Raw genomic sequence first — 19,325 nt, forward strand, 5'->3', positions numbered from 1 at the left:
ACGTTCTCTCTTGCAACGGGCATTGTTCGGATTGTCCATTGGCAAATTTGCTTAACAAGCTCGCGTTTAATTCTATTTTCGTTACATAAGAAGCTTTGCCGAGGCTGCTGCTAAGAGCAAAGGTCTTCCGATGAATTGGGTCGAAGGTCGAAGCGACGACGCTGCGATTTTCTAATAAGAAATCTCCGAGGCGGGCAATTAACGTGGCAAGAAGTCGAGTCTCTCGAACGGCCCCGAATAAAATCGGTAATGGCACGGTCCGTGGTGCCTTTAGAGGTCGCCATTCACGGTCTCTCCTCCAGCCGGTTTGAAATAATTGAAGGAAAGCTGATTAGCATAGCGGCAGCGAAAGGGCGGCTTTTCCGCGCTCCTCCGATACGTATCGAGCAACCGTGTGTTTTTCATCGCCACTGCGAACCTCACGGGCCGAAGCTTCTCGGTTTTCTCATTAACGAAGGATCGCTTCTCTTGCCCCGAGGGGAACACTTTTATTTACAATATATAATTATCGTCAAACGGCCAACAGTTAATCCGACATTCGCTGGCAACCGCCGCCAGAAAGGAAGGAAGCAGCAGCTTTGATAATGACCACTAATTGAGCCGCTTCTTCGAGGCCTTCCTATTTAACCTGATACGCTTCGCGGGATATACGATCCTCGTCTTCAGGCTCGTTTGACGTTTCTAGCAATAATTTTTCGTTCTACCAGGGCCCTCAAAACAGCTTTCGCAGAAGAGCACAAAGAATCGAACGTCTTATTCAAGGGCATCTAATCCTAATTTATTCTCCTCTTCCGTTTAGAAACATCGATCGCTCAGTGGAGCCTGAACTTTTCTAATCCGAATTGCAGCGTGCTTAAGAAGTTTCTTAAATTGTACGAGCGTCTTTGCTCGAGGCAAACGATTACTCGAAGGCTGATTAGAAGAAGTGGCTTCTAGCTGTAACTGCGTCAGCTTCGTTGAACGAGAGAGGAATTTTTCTCGAAGCTACGCAAGTCGAGTAATTGACGCTTTTCTACTCTAGACTTTTTAGTTCGAATTAATTCCCTGAAAAGTTTACCTTTCTTCGTTTCGTCGCTTTTCTAGGAAGCTAACGCGACAGTATGAAAGGCAAATAGGGATTATGGAATAAGGATCTTTCGCAGGAATGGACGACTTTGCGCGGCTCCACTTTCATATTCGTGTAAGTTCATATCTAGGAAGCGATTTCCAAGAACGATAATACGAATAACTTCCAAGTGAAAGAGAAGGATTTAACGTTGGCGACATGTTCGTGTCAACTCGCGAATGTTGTTCACTTTCTCTGATCAGCCAGTTCATGCATTAACGAAACAAATACATTACGACAGCTCGATGTATCGCCCCGAACCGTATCGAATCGTCGTCGTGATTTACCTACGCCTTTGACAGAATTTAGTATGCTAAATATTACAGTCAATCAGATATATATATATATATACCCATATACGTAATCGAAGGATTTTCAATTAAATTCCTGGAACCCAATAAGTTACAGGACATGGATATTTCCACGGAGATAAAGAGACACGTTGTTTGCCATATCGTGCCATGTTACGTAACTTTATCTTGTTTGATCTAAAACGTAGAAAGGTTCTATACCTTAAAATTCCATACAGTATTTATTTATCGCATCTAGAAATTTTTCTACGTTTTCTAAGATGAAGTGAAATTTATGAGAAAGTAAACGTTAAGCAAACACGTAAGAGAGTATCGTGCTTCGCGAGCATGTACATCGCGAATTCTGGTTTTTCGCCCGTTATTACGTTCGTGATCTTGAGCGATCTTAGACCACCATAGTCACGATCTTCTTCAAAAGGGCTACACGATCGTCTGTGTTGAGAAGTACACGGTTCCGTTGAAAGAAGACGAAGATGGCCTCCAAAACTCCTTCGATCACCATGACCAATGGCTCGTTCGAAATCGAAAGTTTCTTCTTATCTCAAAAATCGAAGTAGAAGAATTAAGCTTAGCCGACTGTTCAGCCACCTGAGAAATGCATCCTCGACAACACCATCGTCCTCTCTCTTCCAACAATTCCTCCCAATTTTCTCGACGCTCTGTTCCAACCGCGTTTCATATTTCAGCGAGCATCTACGACTCGATATCTCTTTTCGCGTCAATGTCTGACGAAATAGAATCTTAGATGAGCCGGGAGGGCAGCTTCGTGACTGGCCTCCGCGGTGTTAAACAAAAGGTGTCGAACATTCGACATAGAACGTACCGGTAAGCAATTCAGGCGTATAATCCGGCGCACGCTCGATGCTGCTGCAATTCCACCTACGATGTCGAAATGCTTGCTGGCATACCGTCGATGTATCCCTGGCCGCTTGCACCAGGCTGGCCATAACGTCCGGCGTCGCTCTGCACGCCCTTGCCTGCTTCCTCTCCAAAAGGCCGGAGCTTTTCGCGCTGGTGCAGGCCTCCCTCGTCCACGTGTAGCCATCCCCGGTACGACCGAGAGCCCTGCAATTAAACGGCTCATGAGACGTCGATGATACGTTCAAACGAAAAGGGCAGCTCTAAAGTTCTGCTCCCGCTGAAGCAACTGCGAGTAACTTTTCGTCGTCCGAGACAACTTTCCAACAACATTCTGTTCACACGGAAGAAACGTAATCCTGGGAACATTTAGGTATCGTTTTAGCAACGTTTGTTCATTTATGTCCGTCACGTTGCCAATCGAGTTAAAACTTTCGAAAAGGGAAGCTCCTTTTTGGATAAATAGAATTTACTTGCTCGTCAAGTCTTTGCGACAAGGATAGAGAATGCGTATGTCGCTCCAAATTGAACGATAGCAGGCAATACGTCGAAGGAACGCGCCGTCAAAAGCAGAGAAGCCGAGGATAACGTATTAGAGTACTCGTCCAACCCCACCTACGTTTACCAAACGTTTCTCTTCAACCTTGCAATACCCATCCACGCCCGAACGATGGTCACTCTCCGCGTTATAGCCTACTGGCCATCCACACACGCGAAAAGGGCTTCACCCTCCATCGTAAATCCGCCTATGCCCAAACAACTCTTACCCTCGCTACGAGACGACGTCCTGAATCGAAGGTCGAAGGACGAAGAGGTGACGCGGTCAATTTTTCAAAGCACGAAAAGCGAACGATTAGATGCGACGACTGGTTCCAAACGTCGCCTAACAGAATAGCTGGATGATAGCAAAATGTGAACATATTTATTGATTTTATCGCTATTACTTTGTATAATTAGTATATCATTGCGATACGTAATGATACGACGAAATAAAACGACGGGATCATCTTTAATATCCACGTGTATACGCGCATAGCATAAAATAAAGTTTAGCGGAAGCATACGCGTGCTCGGACTACCCCTACGTAGCTCCCGGTCGCGTCCGGTAGCGACAGGCTCTGAGGTGACCGAGCGCGACGTTCGACTGCCCGACTAACGGTTCGCGGCCAATGAAACAGAGCGCGCCGAGTTTAAGGAAAGGAAAGAAAGGCCCCTCGATACCAAAAAATTCTGCGTCGTTGAGTTTTCCTTGGTTATAGACAGTCATCGATCGCTTCAACCGCGATATTTCTCAAGATTAGACGACTTTACGATGCTGTTGTTGTATCGCGACATAATTTTCCTGTCCTCGATGCTCGTCTTTCCGCGAGCCTCGTAATCTACTTGGCTTCGCTCGTGCCTCGCGTTTATCCTACGACGAGTATCTCCGCGCGGAAGCGGCGTAGGACGCAGCGAGCGAGCGAATCTCGTAAATGGAAACTTGAGGTTGAAATTCACGGAACGGAGGTGGTTCTATCGGACGGTGAGTCGTTCGCGCCACGGTTCGAGCAGAGGGCCGTAAATCAGGGGTGAATTTCGAAAATTATAGGGCGTGAAGCTGAAAGGTGGCTTTAAGCGGCGCGGGTGGATACGTGCGCCGCGGCGCAAACCGTACCGAGGATAATTACGGACACCTGAAAGTCGAAATGGCTCGGGCACGGGATACGTCTAGACGTAACAGCCCTGGGAATGGCCGGCTCGCCAACCCCGTGTCAGCAGCCTACCCTCGAAATTACCCTATCAAAAGGCCGTACCTCTAATTCATTATTCCGTCGCCGATCGCACCGCTGCTGTCGTTTCCAAGATGCCATTCGCGTTATGTGCTCGTCCCCGTTCATGACGCTCATACACCGGGACAATCGTAAATGCTCGCGTTCCCCATTTCTGCGAGGATTTACGTCCTCCTTGGCTTCGATATCAACCAGGCATCCCCTCCTTCTTCGTCTGCCACGCTCGTTTAACGATCAACTCGCTGCACCAAGCCTCGTTTAGATTAAACAAGTTATACGAATTCGAATTAACGTTATACCGCCTCACGAAAGTAGTCGAACGCTTATCGCGGCAAATCGAGTTTATGCCGGTGTTTATGCAGCGTGTGCCGGCTGACGCGACTCGTTATTTCTCCGCTGTTCGCGACGATGTCCACCTTACTACGAATGACGACGAAATATTCCCGAAATACTTTGTTCTTACAGCGAAACCGAAGTTACTTATCTTGTTTGTTCTATTTTTTCCTTTAGAGGGTTCTAGGAGACTTTAGGACAAATTCAACGAAGCGTATCACGTGATATTCTTATTAACTCGATACCAGGTTTTCAGTAAGCTTCATTTTAACGCCTGATCGAATTTCATTGCGCAATGGCGTATTCTACTCTTTTGCAGAAGTTTAAGCGAGTTGTTGTCAAAGTGGCTGGATGTACCAATCGTACGTAGAAGATCACGTAATACGCATTGAAGTTGTCCTACAGTCCCCTACAATCTGGTGAAAAATAGTTCCAAGATCTGACAATGTTTTTCGACGTAAGATCTCAAGAAACGTTCAGATGGCCAATATTATCGCCGATGTTTAAAGTACTCGACATTGTATCGACGATAACGTTGAGAATCTGAAATATTGGCAACAATATCAGTCATGTAAACGCTTCTTAAGAATATTCTGAAAACGTGTGTAATTCGCTGAAACGTTAAAACGATAATGTCTAGTAAAATTACTCTTAAGAAGGAAAGAAAAAGGAAAGATGCCGTGTTATATTTGTGCGAGGTTATTTATCGCCTTATGCGAGAGTGACACGCACCACGAATGAAAGGAGACTTTTTTGTCAATGGAAAAAGAAGGAAGCGAATTTATTTCACGCGTCAAGCGCTTCGGAACGGAACCGAGGGACGCATTCCTCACGCATGGCTCATTAAATTCACGCACACTGAAATAAGGACGCGCACGAAAGACCAACCGACCATGTTCGTGCGCTGCTCGCCAAATTGTTTGCCTAATTTTTCATCGTCTCCTCGCAAAAAGATAAGTAATTCCAGTGGCCATTGAACTTCCTCCGATTCTGGTTTCAAGCTACCGGTATAATCAGAATTCATCGGAAGTATATATTTAAAAAACTCGAAAAATGCTCTCGAATAATGCATTTTATATCTTCTTCGATTAAAAAAAAATACGATAAATATTTGGTTGCCCCAAAAGATTCTTTCGTTTTACAAGGAAATAATAGACGCGCGACATCTTTTGTTTTAATGCGAACGAAACGTATCCTACGACAGCTGGAGGACGATTAGGTTAAGTTGACTACACGACGACAGCCAACCGGGCTTGTAGAGGTTAGAAAAAGTTTCGAATAAATAATACTGTATCCAAAGACATGTTCCAAGTGTAAACCCAGCAATAAACTATCGTATTATGTACAAATAAAATTATTAGTAAGAATGTCATAGATAATATAGCGTATATCATAATTTTGATACGTATAGAGATATTGAAAACTTAATTTATTTCTGATTGCGGTTTCATATAATTATTTCGTGATACTCGTATTTCATACTTCTTTTATATTATCTCTTTGTTTTGTACGTACCGTTAAAGCCATTCTCTTTCTTGCAAAATTGAAAGACAACTGAGACATAAAAATTAAAGTAGCTGCTCCACATCGGCCTAACCACTTTTCATGCAAAGCTTCAACGTCGTGATACATTTTCTTCGTGTTTTTATTTACGTACATATGTATATAGAAGTGCATCGCGTTTGGCTGCAGTCTTCGAACAAACTAAGAGAAAGATAAGAAAAATTACAGGCATTGGTGCAACCTAACGGAAACAAATTCAAAGGAAGACAGATTCGGCGTTCAACAAACGACACTTGACAGATTTTCCGTACAATTATGTAAATTGCTCGTCTGAAACATGCTGCTTGATAGGCAGCAATTATTTTAATGCGAGTGTGAGGTTTGCTTTCGATTAGTTTCTTTTTTTTCATTACAAAACATGATTGACAGAACTAAAACAAGCAGCCTGCAGTCCTCTCTTCGTTCCATTTAATTATAAATTGTAAATATATATGAAATAATTTTTAATTAAAAAAAAATTTTTTTTTAAATAATAAAATAATTCGAAGAAAAATCAAATGCTTATTCAAAGAAACTAACGCATAATCATTGTAAAAATAACATCCAGCCAGATGAAATAAATATTACTTAAACCACTATTTGTCAAATATTTTACTTAAATAACGTTCAAGTTAAAAACTGCTCTAACACTTTGTTAATTTTCTTCTTCTTAAGCATATTCTGGCGTAATAAATCAAACAGCATATTAACAGAACATTCTAGGACATAAAGGATACGTGCAATTGGCTTTCTCAATTTCGATCATGAAACGTGCGTTGATAAATCATTCGCAGTGGTAAATACTACGACAGAAACTGTCCGATATCCAATTTGCAACGACCGCGCTTAGATTTGTTACGAGTTATTATTCACGTGCGGCGTATATCATGTCGGTAACCATTTCAATTAGCCAATGAACGCATTTTCGAGGCACTTTCAACAATCGCGGCGAGGTCTTGTCTCGCGAGACCACCTAGTACGCAACAAGTCCGACTACTTGTAGAAGGTGTCACGAATGAAGAATATATCGTTTGCCATTCATCTTGTTTCTTCGCAATCACTGAGGTTTATATTGATGTATCTACCTCCTTTAAGAGAGCCGTGTTCGGTTTTACGTTACTTCGCAAAACGTACAGCGTCGTTTATAGAATGGCTTAAAAAAGTATTCGAACGCTCTAAGAAACTTTTTATGCGTACGGGAGAGTCGTACAGCGCCAGTTGTTCTCGCTTCTACCGTTAGTTAACTACGCTACAGGTGGAGAGTTAAATGCATACTGGTATAATTTTCGATATTACAAGAGTTCTAAGACGTTTACGCTGGTCTTCCCTATGTAGTCTTCAATTATCCAAATATTACAATTATTCGGCTAACGCTATGCAAATTCCCACGAATATTACCACCCAATCTCAGCATTCTGTTAAACAGCAGCTTAATTTTCTCGAAAACCGACAACGAGCGTGTCCAATTATAATAACCAGTTTACCCGCTAAAACGCGAGACGTAAACGCGACGACGTGAGCGAATTCGTGCGAATAATCCGCGTGGAAGGTATGCTACCGGTTCGCTCGTTTCCTCGGAATCGATCGGCAGCCGCGAGCTTTCTCGCAAAATGCCTCCTAAATTATAGAATCCTAAATTAGCCGGGTGGAAGAAGAAAAAAAGAAAGGAACGTACCCATAAATTGGAGGAGATTTGGCCGGCCTCCTATACGCGATCCATTACGTGGAAGAGTGTATAAGGACAAGCTTATACTCCCGAGGAAGTTCATGGTCGTTCACGGGTGTGTACATTCTTATGAAAATGCGGCGAGCTTCAATAAAACTCCGTGATGTACGTTTCGAAACGACCGAATGGACAAGTACCTCCGATGTCGGATGCAATTTCGAAATTCGTTTTGACTGGTGGAATCGTAAAGTGGCGTTTTTACGGGGCTGATAATAGGTCGGCGCCTACGATTCCCAACCGAGGACCTCTCGTGTGCGGCCACCAGCTCGTTTTCAACCGAAGAGGAAACGAAACTGAAGTAGCCCTCGAGTTCCGTTAATATTACAATTCCGGATGCAGTCATTTTCACTCTTTATAGTTCTTTAATCTACCTCGTTATCTACACTGACTCACGAAGATATTTGGACATTTATCATAGAAAACATTCGCATTGTACGCCTTATATAAAACATTTTGGAAAGAAGATATTAAGAAATGGCCGTTTATGTAACTCCTTGCGAGTGTAAAATTCTTGCACAACGTTTAAGAATATCTCTCAAGCAACACAAAATGTTCAGCACCTATCTGAAATATGAAAGTGAATGTTAATTTGTATAATATAATGGGTAATTGACTTTCATAATTTCTGTGAAATACTAATACTAAATATCTTTCAATTTATATCCGTTTTAGTACTTGCGTCTTAATGTTTGTGTCAAATCTCATAACAGTGCTAATAAAATTTTAGGATGTATCGTATAATGCACATAATGTATTCATAAAAGGTGTCTGCAAGTATCCAAATACTTTTAAGAGCTTGTGTATAATTGTTATTCTTCTTACATTACTCCTAATTTGGAGAATTTTTTATGATCAAACATTGAAATAGTATTTCAAAGTTGTATACAAACTTAGATGAAGTAAGATTAGGTTTTATCAAAGTACAAAGTACATTTGTTCAAGTTTCACAAAATTATAGTATTTACATAGAAGGAAAAAATAATAATGATGAAAAGAATATTAGGAACTTCTTGGAATCCCTTCTCAGAGTCATAATATGAATTTAATAGAGTTTACAAACACAATATATACAAATGAGATAATAAAACATGTTAAAGAAGATAACTTGAACATTTTCAAGTAAACATTGTGAAGTATTACACGATAAAGAGATACAAAGTAGAAATTTTCAATTTTAAATCTTCATGGTGATTAGATGATATATTTCTGGTTCTTTAGGTTTCAATTATGTTTTCTCAACACGTTATTATATCATAAAAGCCATCAAACTTAAACATCAAGACAGACCTCTAAATTTACAATGAAAATTTTCTAAAAGTTTGTACTTTTGCCAGTGGAATACCACAAATGGATTGTTAAAGAATGTCATTGTCGAATCTAAGAGATCGCCTATCTGCAAATTTGACGGCTTTTATTAAACAACGTATTAATAGAAACGCGATTGAGATCCGAAGAACCAGAAATATATTATCTAGTGATCATGCAAATTTGAAATCTGCAATCTCAATTTTGTTTCTCTTTACCGTGTAATACTTTTGAATTTTTCGAGTTTAAATCGTATATCTGCACTTGCTAATTATCCTGTCACTACCTGCTTCATAAGCTTTTTCCCGCCACGCACAGTTGCCTTCTAACCTAACCTCGCTTTTCTTCCTTATGTTTTTTCTACTTACCTCCTGCTTCCTAGTATAGAATCTATCTTTCCGCCTTTCCGCAATCATATTCGCTGTTTTTTGCATCCACTTCTAGCTTGTATTCCCTTTTTTTACCCTATCTATCTCCTTAATTATTCAACATTTATACTTTACTCTATCCACGCACACGACTGTACACACTATACACACGGTACACACTATACCGTTAACATATACAATGTATTAATAAAACCATGATTGAAACCCGATAAAAAACTGTAAATGTGACAAAGCTGAAATTATCTTGTTGTAGTTGAACATGCTAATAATTCGTCTTATTTTACGTATTCAGAGAAATCAAGGTGAAAATACATTTGAAATATCGTAATTCTCCATATTCGGTAGCAATCGATAGTATCGATACTTTCATCGATGAACGTCCGTTACGTTTGAGAATTCTTGTGGGAGGACCCGTGCGAAGATATACATTATAGATTTCTAAATTGGTTTTGACATATAGATCATAAAATACGATGTTTACAAGCTTGATAATAGCCCGGGTTTCCGAGGTTCTTTGAATACTTAAAAACCGATTACCTATAAATTTGTGAGCCCATAACTATTTGATGTCTCAAGGAATTCTGCCGCCATTGGGATCGACCAACGTAAATATTAATATTCTTCTATAAATTAATTAATATAGTTGTCCAGGATAATGTTATTCACTTTTAATTATATAAATACCCATACGTTCTTACTGAAGCTTGTTTTCATAAAATTTACACTTTCGTATATATATATATACAAATCTCTTACAATTAAGATGGCTGCTTATTCATGCTGTATAATATTTTTTTACTAAATATATGTATGCAGCAAATATCTTGTAGTTTCTATATATATTTTTAGATCAGCTGCAAATTGTACCAACACATATAACCATAGCAGTCCTGTCCCACTGGGGTGATAATGAAGTTTCAAAATGTTGTATATAACACACACAATATGCACATAAAAGTTTCCTGTGGTGAGTGTTCAAATAATTTCATAAGCTATCATTATACGTAGAAATCTATCTCATCCTCTAAATATCATAGCAAATACATTATCTTGAATATTTTATACATTTTCATTTATAACGTGTATTATATACATCATTGATTACACATTTAAATTAACCATAAATATATAAGTATTGGCAATCTACTTAGTACAATGTATCATTTAACATAATAATAATTGTACGATGATAATCATTCTAAATATTAAGAAACATTAATTTGATAATATTATAAATAATATAAATACTAATAATTATTTAATAATATGTACTTTGATTAGTTCTATTCAATGAATAAGTAAGGTTAGGTCCCTTACAGTATATGTATCAGAATATTGTAAATGTATATAAATAGGGTTCCTACCGCATGAAGGGCATCTAATTACATGATAATACCTCCTACGTTTCGCACAAGAATCGTGCAACGGATGATTTACGAGAAAACGGATCGACGACACGTATATCACACTTACGTGCGAATTTTATAAATAGCAACATTCACGCGATCTTGCACCAGTCCGACGTTAATCAGGATACTGATGCAAATTATTATAAATCGATCGTTAATCCTCGTTCGCAACGAGCCTCCTGTCCAGATCATTTTACAAGTGGCAGAGATTGCGCTGAAAGAACGGCAGAGATGGTTCTGTAGCGTAAAAACGATTGCTGATCTTGATCCAAATGATAGATGAACATCTTCGTTCGAATCGTTGGATGAAGCATCCTCCAGTTGCTTTCGATTTCAAAATTACGACGCGAGGAAAACGAATTCACAAATATTTCGCTTCGACGTGTATCACGCTGTCATAGTATTGCAAATGCTATTCAGCTGTCTTCTTAAGTTTGCTTCTCTGTGAAACTGGTTTCTAGGTGGTTTGTTTAGAAGCAGTTTCGTGAGAACTGTTAACCTCTTCAGGGACAAATTTATTGAGATCAGGAACAGACGATTATAATTTTATTTTTGCGTAAAAAGAAATATTATTCTCCATATTTCATCGTATATTAATAACACATACTCCAGCAAAGTTATCAGGCAAAAAAAAATTCTATCAAGTATTAATTTCATCAAATTATCTATCTGACAACTATAGAAACTTCTGCAACACCACTGTACAAAATTCTCGCTGTAACCTTACATAAGAGGCTACATCCGATGGAGACCAAGCGTATCAAATTTTCTCCTGAGCTGAATGCTTGACTGTGAAAAGAAAGTCCCTTCGTGAGGGCACAATTAACGGCGAGGCTCATAAATTTCCTTTCCAAGAAAGGTCGGCCCGACGAGAGCACGCATCTTTCATAGGGCTGGACGTGACAGGATCGATGTAGGATTCCGGGCTGTATAGCGACAAAAACAAATCGCGTTGGCGACTTCCGAGATCGCCGTTCGATTGCCCCCGCTAGGCGGTCGGTGTCGATGATTATAAACAAAAGAAAAGGGGGGGGGGCGCCCAGATGATGGGCGGAGGGCTGGCGGAATGACGGAGGGGAGGCCTCGAGGAGAAAGAGGCTTCTTGGAAAGGACGTTTATAAATCACGAATCGCAGGCAACCCCTAATCTTGCACCCTGTTCGAGCCGCGCTGTCTTCCTCTCGTACTTTTCTTCCCCATTCCACTCGTATTTTGGTTTTGCACGCGAAACCACCATCACTCCTCCATTCATCATCCGACGGCGAGCGGCGTTCTCTCTTTCTGTTTCCGCTTTTCCAACCCCTCTCAGCGTCCCCCATGGACGCGCCCGATGAAATTCGCCCCGAATCACAGGACAATTAACGTCACGGCGTGCAGCTACGTGAAATAAAGGAGGTTCGAGCGATCCTACGATCACGTCTGTTGCCGCGTGAACGATAATAGGATATCTTCATGGTTCGCGAGCAACGGCTAGTAACACTAGGATTTCACATGTAAGCGTCAGATGCGCCATCTATACGTACATTTGATAAAAGCGACCCAGCCAGATCGTAAAATCGGTCACTTAACGTTTACAATTTTCCGTGACGTTATATTCGCAACCATTAAGTCTGATTCACACTAGCGGCCAAAGGTGCGGTCACAGGTCACGATCAATCAAAATGTAGGATTTGACCGAGGCATTCACACTGAACGATCAGAAGCAATCAAATCTCGTCGCCAGTCGCTCTCGTCTTTATTCGTTCGCTCGCACGAGGAACAAACGAAACTCGCGTTAATCTTTTACGAGGATGCATAAGATGGCGAATGAGATACGTTTGCGGTAGTAATGCGATGAGTGGAAATGATAAATGGAAGTAATTGCGATAGCTGCGTGGCTGTAGAAGTTTTCAGGTCATTCTTCTCTATTTCCATCCACCGTTTCATCTTGTCAGATGTGTCGTAATATTTTTTGCCACTGAGATCATATAGTTCGCTGCAATTTCCTACAAATTCGATTAGACGCTCGTTCTCCGTGCTCCTTTCCGACTGTCGACGGTGATCTTGATCCGGCGCCGTGGTCGACAGATTTTCATTCGACTCGATCGAACCGCCTGCTGCGGATGCTCTCGTTGGATTGCGTGCAAGTGATTTTGACCGGTGCTTGACTTGGCGTAATCTTACCGTACCGTGATCGCTGGTGTGAATCTAGCTTTAATCCTTAACGGTAGAGAGGCTCCGCTATGGGCACATCATACTCGTATGTACCATAGAAAACGAATGACTTTACACATGAAGGGAGCATATGAAGAATTTCTATTTTTATTTCCATTCATCGTCATGTTGTATTCTGTTCGACGGTCGCGCGTGTTTTGTGTTTTGCGCCAACGCAAACCAATAACGTGGCGTCTTAGCTTATACTTTACCATTTTACCTTCGTGCGAAGGGGCATCACGAGGAGACCGGCAGATATAATTTTTGTAAGGCGTTTGAATATTTTTGTAACGCCAAAGCTACACGTTTCTTATTCGCCGTTTAACGTTTTATTAACTCTAAGAGATCGATAAGCGAATGAAATATTCATATCGACTCACGATATAAACCAATTATTAGAAACATTGTAGCATCCGGATATTTTTGCGACAGATTATATTTGAGGAAGATTATCTGCTTGTAAAAAGGAATAAAAATATTATAATCCGTTTCTATTTTTATTCCAGAAGCTGCAATTTTATGACTCGTCATTGTGCGACGTATACAGATGATCTTTTAGTTATGGCTAGATTAATAGATCTACCTATGACTAGATTAATTGCTTCTGATCAATTCTACATAACGCTGTTGTGAAAAATTGTAAACTTCGATCGCTGGCCGATATTACCACTATCGCTGTCTTCGTACGTTCACTGCTTCCAGCTAAACGCAACGGTTACACGACCAGATGGGATTTTCTATAAGCATCAATTGTATCTGTCTGAATATACAGTTACTCATGAAAATACTCAAACACTTGCCACAGACAATTTTTACGAATATATTATGAGTGTTATATAAATCCTTCTGAAATTTCAATTGCTTCGTAACGAGACACTACTGGCGTGACTACGATGGAAAAGGCAGTTTCGGTATTTGATACGCGATTGCTCGATAAGATGTTGGATTTTAAAACTGCTCAACTTCTTGTACGAAAAACATGAAATACGACATATCCCGTCTTTGTTCCGTGGTCTTCGTACATTTTTATATATTCATATATATTTCATATTTTATATATTCGTACGTATCATATATCTTGAGATATCTCCTTAATTGTTCTTCTATCGTTGGTCTTATGAATAATAATCATAAACAGAGACGTGGGTTCTATTATTCGAAGATTCCCTCGTACCAACAGTTAGGCGTGTCTCATTAATTCGGATACTGGAGGTTCCACAGTACTATAAATACGTCAAATTATAAATGCGTGTATATAACACACTGTATCTGACATATTAGGATAGAAAGAGAATGGAATCTTATAGGAAATGCCATCATAACGATTCGTTCGTTCGCCCGCGGAAGAACCGGCCATGATTCATAAGAAATTGGCCTCTGGAATGAAGAGAACGATCGGAGGGGAAGCATTTGGATTAATTGGTACGAAGAATGGGAATTAAGGCAGGAATCGACGAACGTAGAAGGTTCCGTGAAGCTCCTTCGCAGAAGATTAATCGCACGGAATATTTGGCTGAGGCAAGGGAAACGGAGGAAATTAGATGATTGTTGATTATGTTTAATGAATTTTGATCCTTCTTTCTTGCTATCGATCTAGCGTAGCCGAATTTCTATAGCTGCGAGAGAAACGAATGTAAATTGCGCTCAAAGGCAAACGTATCATTAAGACGAAAGCGATTTGTACGATCGTCAAGATGGATTTAACTGTTTCGAGTATTAGTCGGCTGTTGCACGAAATTTCATTACGCTCGTTGATTACGTTTAATGAATTCTAATCCTTCTTTCTTGCTATCGATTTAGCGTAGTCGAATTTCTGTAGTTGGAGGAGAAACGAATGTAAATTGCGCGCAGAGGCAAACCTATCATTAAGACGAAGGTGATTTGTACGATTGCCAAGATGAATTTATAATTGTTTCGAGTATTAGTCGATCGTTGCACGAAACTCCATTATGTTCGTATCACGGTGTTTCTCAAGAGTTCACGATTGAGAAAGAAAAGGTTCACCGGCAAGCCTAAATTCATTTTGTTAAAGAAGGTATAATAAATATTCGCACTTTCGCGAATCGGTCATTCGATGATATCCATATTAACAAAATACACAGGATGTTGATACTTTTACGTGATTTTCTATATGAAATATTTTACGTTATCGCGTTGCAAAATTGATTTCCATCGCGAATCGTCTTCTTATTAATTCCACGTATATCTCGTTGCGTTGTATTCGTTTACCATATATTGCTGCTGTAATCGTAGTAGCGAGATACAGAAAACAATAATGGATTGATCCAGCAGATGTCCAGCAAATCAAAGTCGTCATTATCTCGTTTGGATGTACATTGTACGTACTACATGTTGCGTATGCTTTACATGTTCATCTTTATCATGCCATTGTTCCAAGTATCTCGTTACCATACAAGATCCAATTTTCACCGCGAATAGCAATAAGTTTGAAGAACAGATCCTGTTCATTTCTTTCAAGTAACGAGCTGGCTATCTCCATTCCCCTAAGCTTCTTATCTATTTTCTTTAGCCTGCCTATATGAGACAAGTGATAGAATGACTTACCTTCGTTTGAACGGCCATTTGTCAGTCATATATTATTCTCGTTGCCTGCTACGTATTATTTTCAGTAATATTTCTTAGAACGTTGTTATCGATGGCGTGTCACAGCCCTTCTTTCGTCTCATCTTCAAACAAGAAACCATCGTATTTCTGAAGCTACCAAATCAGAAAATCTCTCGGTTAATCGTATTCCTGCCAATTTCTCTCTAGTCTCTTCGATCGTATACTTTTTCATACTCCAAGTATCTGCTATTACGGATAGCAAAACCGCAGTTGCTATTGAACGTAACGATCGAACATTTCGAAAGAGGCGTTTCAACGTTGGCGTCCCACCGCCAACAGAGACGAATCGGTAACGAGGAGATAAATCGAAACTGGCGCAGATTTCACGAAACCTAAGCGTCGTTACACATCGCAACGTGTTTCGCAAACGTGTAAACATTGCTATAAAATATTTTCATAGGGATTTACGAGTCGGCCGGAGTACAAGGGACGCCCTGATAAACCTAAATTCGATGCATCACACGTAAGAGAAGCTCGAACGCGTAATAAATCCTCGTTGAGACTTATTGTTCCTCGGGGCCCCATGGCGCGGCCAAGAAAACAAGCAAGAAGAAAATCTTTATAATAGAGTAAAATGATCCTCCTTGCTCCGCTCCCATTCTTCTCCGCGCGTACGTACATCTCGGCTGGTAACCTATTTGTTTCTCATTAACGGACCTACATTAATCTTTCGATTCCTCCGGAGGCCCCGTGAACAAACGTGAGAACATCGGGGCTGCTTGTTACCGAACGATTCATGGCAGCTTCGACAGAACCAAGCTTTTAGACCTCCGTTTAAATTACTTCACACAGGTATCCGGTATACAGTATACTCGCAAGCATAACTTATCTCGTAACTAATTAACGACTATAATAAGCTTCCCATAAAAATTGGAAGCTTTCGTTTCGTCGATGAAGTTTAATTACCAAATTGTAGCTTTTGGATGAAACGCGGTTCAGATCGCAGCTTTTTTACGTTATTAAATATACTGGATTTATATTCGTTGTAATTAATGTCACGTAATTTTTTACGCTACTGTACCAACTATAGTTTAGATAGATAGGTTCTTTGATTAGGAGATGTTTTAGATTTCTTCGACTATTATTTAGATCTTCCGGCGTAAATTATTGCGCGCAAAGGTTCAATGGTCAAACAGATTTTTCATTTTATATTCCAAGAGCGATATCTTAAAGAAGTTTAACCAACATCACGCATCCTTTTTAAATATCGTTTCTGGAATACAAAGCGAGAAATCTATTTGGAGACTTCTAGATATAGCAAAAGTTTCTCGATTATAGCCTAGACGATAGTCTCTTACATTAAAGTTCCTTCTTTCGTCTAAATTATTCTAGAGAAAAGCTGTAATATTTTCTTCACATCCGTGTTGGATAAAGTTTGAACATCGAATGGACGTATGTCGTTCCGCCAGAGAATTTTGCGCGTGCTTAAAATAAAATCTAGACGTAAGAAGCGATTAAGAAATTGTATTGTTACTTACAACCACTTGATGCACCTGCCATCGTGAATCAGCAACAGGAACAAGAGCAGCCAAGCTTTAGCACCGCTTCTCTTCGTTGCCGTCATCTTCATGCACTTTACATTCTAAAAGACTGGCATTCGTTCCGCTGCTTCGCGCATTAGAACTGCTCTATCAATTGTCCAATGTTCGACGACTGTCCTGGCACGCGCGCTCTTTCAGGGACCACTGTGTTTCTCTCGATGATCGGTGGATATCGTAACGTAGAACCGCGGCACCTTTGGCGTATCCATCTTCGACGAAGCCAATGAAAAAATACTCCAAGATCTCGGATCAATGCAATCGGCGTAACCGAACTTCGCTTCCGATTATTCCGCTCTCGATGTAACTCTGTTAAACGCTACTCTAAATTGAAAAAAATGTTAAAGAGAAAGAACAATGAGAACTGGTTCGAAGATACAGCCAGAGATACCGGGGGGAAAAGGGCAGCGCGTCCGAAGGAAGATATAAATTCCAAGTCGGGAAACACTGTACTTAATTGCAGTTGTCGATGGGACGATAAAGCAGTCGCTTAGAAATCACACACGCGAGGCCCTGATTTATCACGGCTGATCACCGCGTGCGGTGCAATTATCGTCGAGCCTTTTTCTCTGTTTTTCTTTTTTTTTTCTTTTATTTTTTTCCTTCTCGAAGCGAGCTTTCCCACCGGCGAACAACGTACCGTGAGCACACTTGGCGAAGCTAAGCGGGAAGCGAAGGAGGCCGAGTGTAGCAAAACAACAACCGGCACGTCCACTGTCACTCGACGATTGATCGGAGGATGATCAATGGAGGCAGCGGAGCAGACGTCAACGCGCGGTATCCTGAATGATCTGCGACCGATACGGTCCCCTATCGGGTGAGTTCCTTCGCGCCGTCCCGTGCTGCAGGGAGTCTGCGTGGTTACAGGTGTCCGTCGAGCCGTCCCGCAGGATTTGCCGGTCGCCGTGGAGGTGGAATCCTCCTACTCTACTCTATTTCCTCCTACTTCACCTACTCGGTTTTCGTTGGACGAGGAACCGGCCACAGGGATGGCGATCACGGTGCGAACGCGGCCACGCGAACAAGGGAGGAGGCGAGAAACTGGTCAAAGATCGCGTCCACTTGGCCCGAGAGGATCCGTTGGACAAAAATCGGGAAAGTCGTTCTTCCATGTCCGATCCGATGATACGTCGTGACCGTGTCCGGATATCTAAAACGACACAACGTTCGTCGACGTAAGATTCTCACGAATATCACCGACTCGTTCGTTCGACTCTCGTTTTTGCTGGAACGAACAACGAGCTTCTGGAATGGAACGTCGATGGTCCGAGGATTCGATACGAGTTCCTCCTGCTGTTTGTAAATGCGTGCTATCCGAAAGTCTCTTTTCTCGAAGAAATCAATTCTAAGGGATTCTCTTACTTAAACTAGTTGGATATCGTTTACATAAACAGGTGTAATACGTGAAATTGCGGAACAATTTATATCTATTAATAAGAAGCTACGTTTCGCTGAACCACCAATCCAAATTAATCTAGAAGCCGTCGCGAAAAGAGCAAGTTATTCTCACCACACTCGGAACCGGACAACTGTCGTTTAATATTCCTATTTGTTGTAAAAAGATCATTATTTGCCTGTACTCTTTTGCTCTTTCTACTCTTCTGATCTTCGATAGTTGGAGGACATTCCTGCGTCACACGCTTGATAGTTATTTTTACACTACGACTACTGCAGACAGATTTATCAATTTTTGTAATTATATTCTATCTCGTAATTATGCTTATGCAATGTACATAATTGCTAAGTCAATTTGGCGCGCCCTATTCTCGATTTCGTAAGGATGGTTTAACCTACTATTAAAATATCGTGACGCGCGATTTTACACTTTCAAATTCCCTATAAACGCATCAAAATCCGCAATCTAACGATGCAGGTGTCCAACGATGCTTATATCCCAATACCATTTTAACGCTAGAACAATTGGCCTTTAACATGCAGCTAAATGTTTTACGTATATATATAAATTGATATTAATTCATACCTGATGATAATAGAGGCAAAGAAATTACCATTAGTGGAGGATCCTTACTATTTTGGGACAGTCGCATAATTGTCATTTCTGCACTGCCCTAGATTCGTTCTTTGTACGTGAACAACTTTATGATTCACCGTATATCTATTTGTTTCCATCCTGCCACTTTAATTCTGATCATCTGCGTATGACATATTTAGGCAAACATCGCAGGTCAGTAGATCTAGTGTCAAGAAACGATTGTATTCTTC

The 19,325-nt window shown here is 40.7% G+C and overlaps 1 protein-coding gene across 3 annotated transcripts in view; it reads right to left on the reverse strand.

The window, feature by feature from the left end:
* The window catches only part of LOC117166124 (protein Wnt-11b-2), a 33,973-nt gene that overhangs the window by 11,222 nt on the left and 3,426 nt on the right, over positions 1-19,325 (reverse strand). Inside the window, exons 2-3 of one of the 3 annotated variants that reach the window (XM_076626203.1) lie at positions 17,043-18,252; positions 2,240-2,481 (exon numbers count right to left, since the gene is read on the reverse strand). In XM_076626203.1, coding sequence (XP_076482318.1) covers positions 2,240-2,481; positions 17,043-17,134 — 334 coding nt within the window. In that variant the 5' untranslated portion in view covers positions 17,135-18,252. Of the gene's footprint in view, positions 1-2,239; positions 2,482-4,067; positions 4,247-9,317; positions 9,467-17,042; positions 18,253-19,325 lie in introns of those variants that run through there. The other 2 variants (XM_076626204.1, XM_076626205.1) reach the window with 2 other exon arrangements.

The sequence above is a fragment of the Bombus vancouverensis genome, chromosome 17, assembly GCF_051014615.1.
Source record: "Bombus vancouverensis nearcticus chromosome 17, iyBomVanc1_principal, whole genome shotgun sequence".
In the NCBI taxonomy this organism is placed as follows: Eukaryota; Metazoa; Arthropoda; class Insecta; order Hymenoptera; family Apidae; genus Bombus; species Bombus vancouverensis.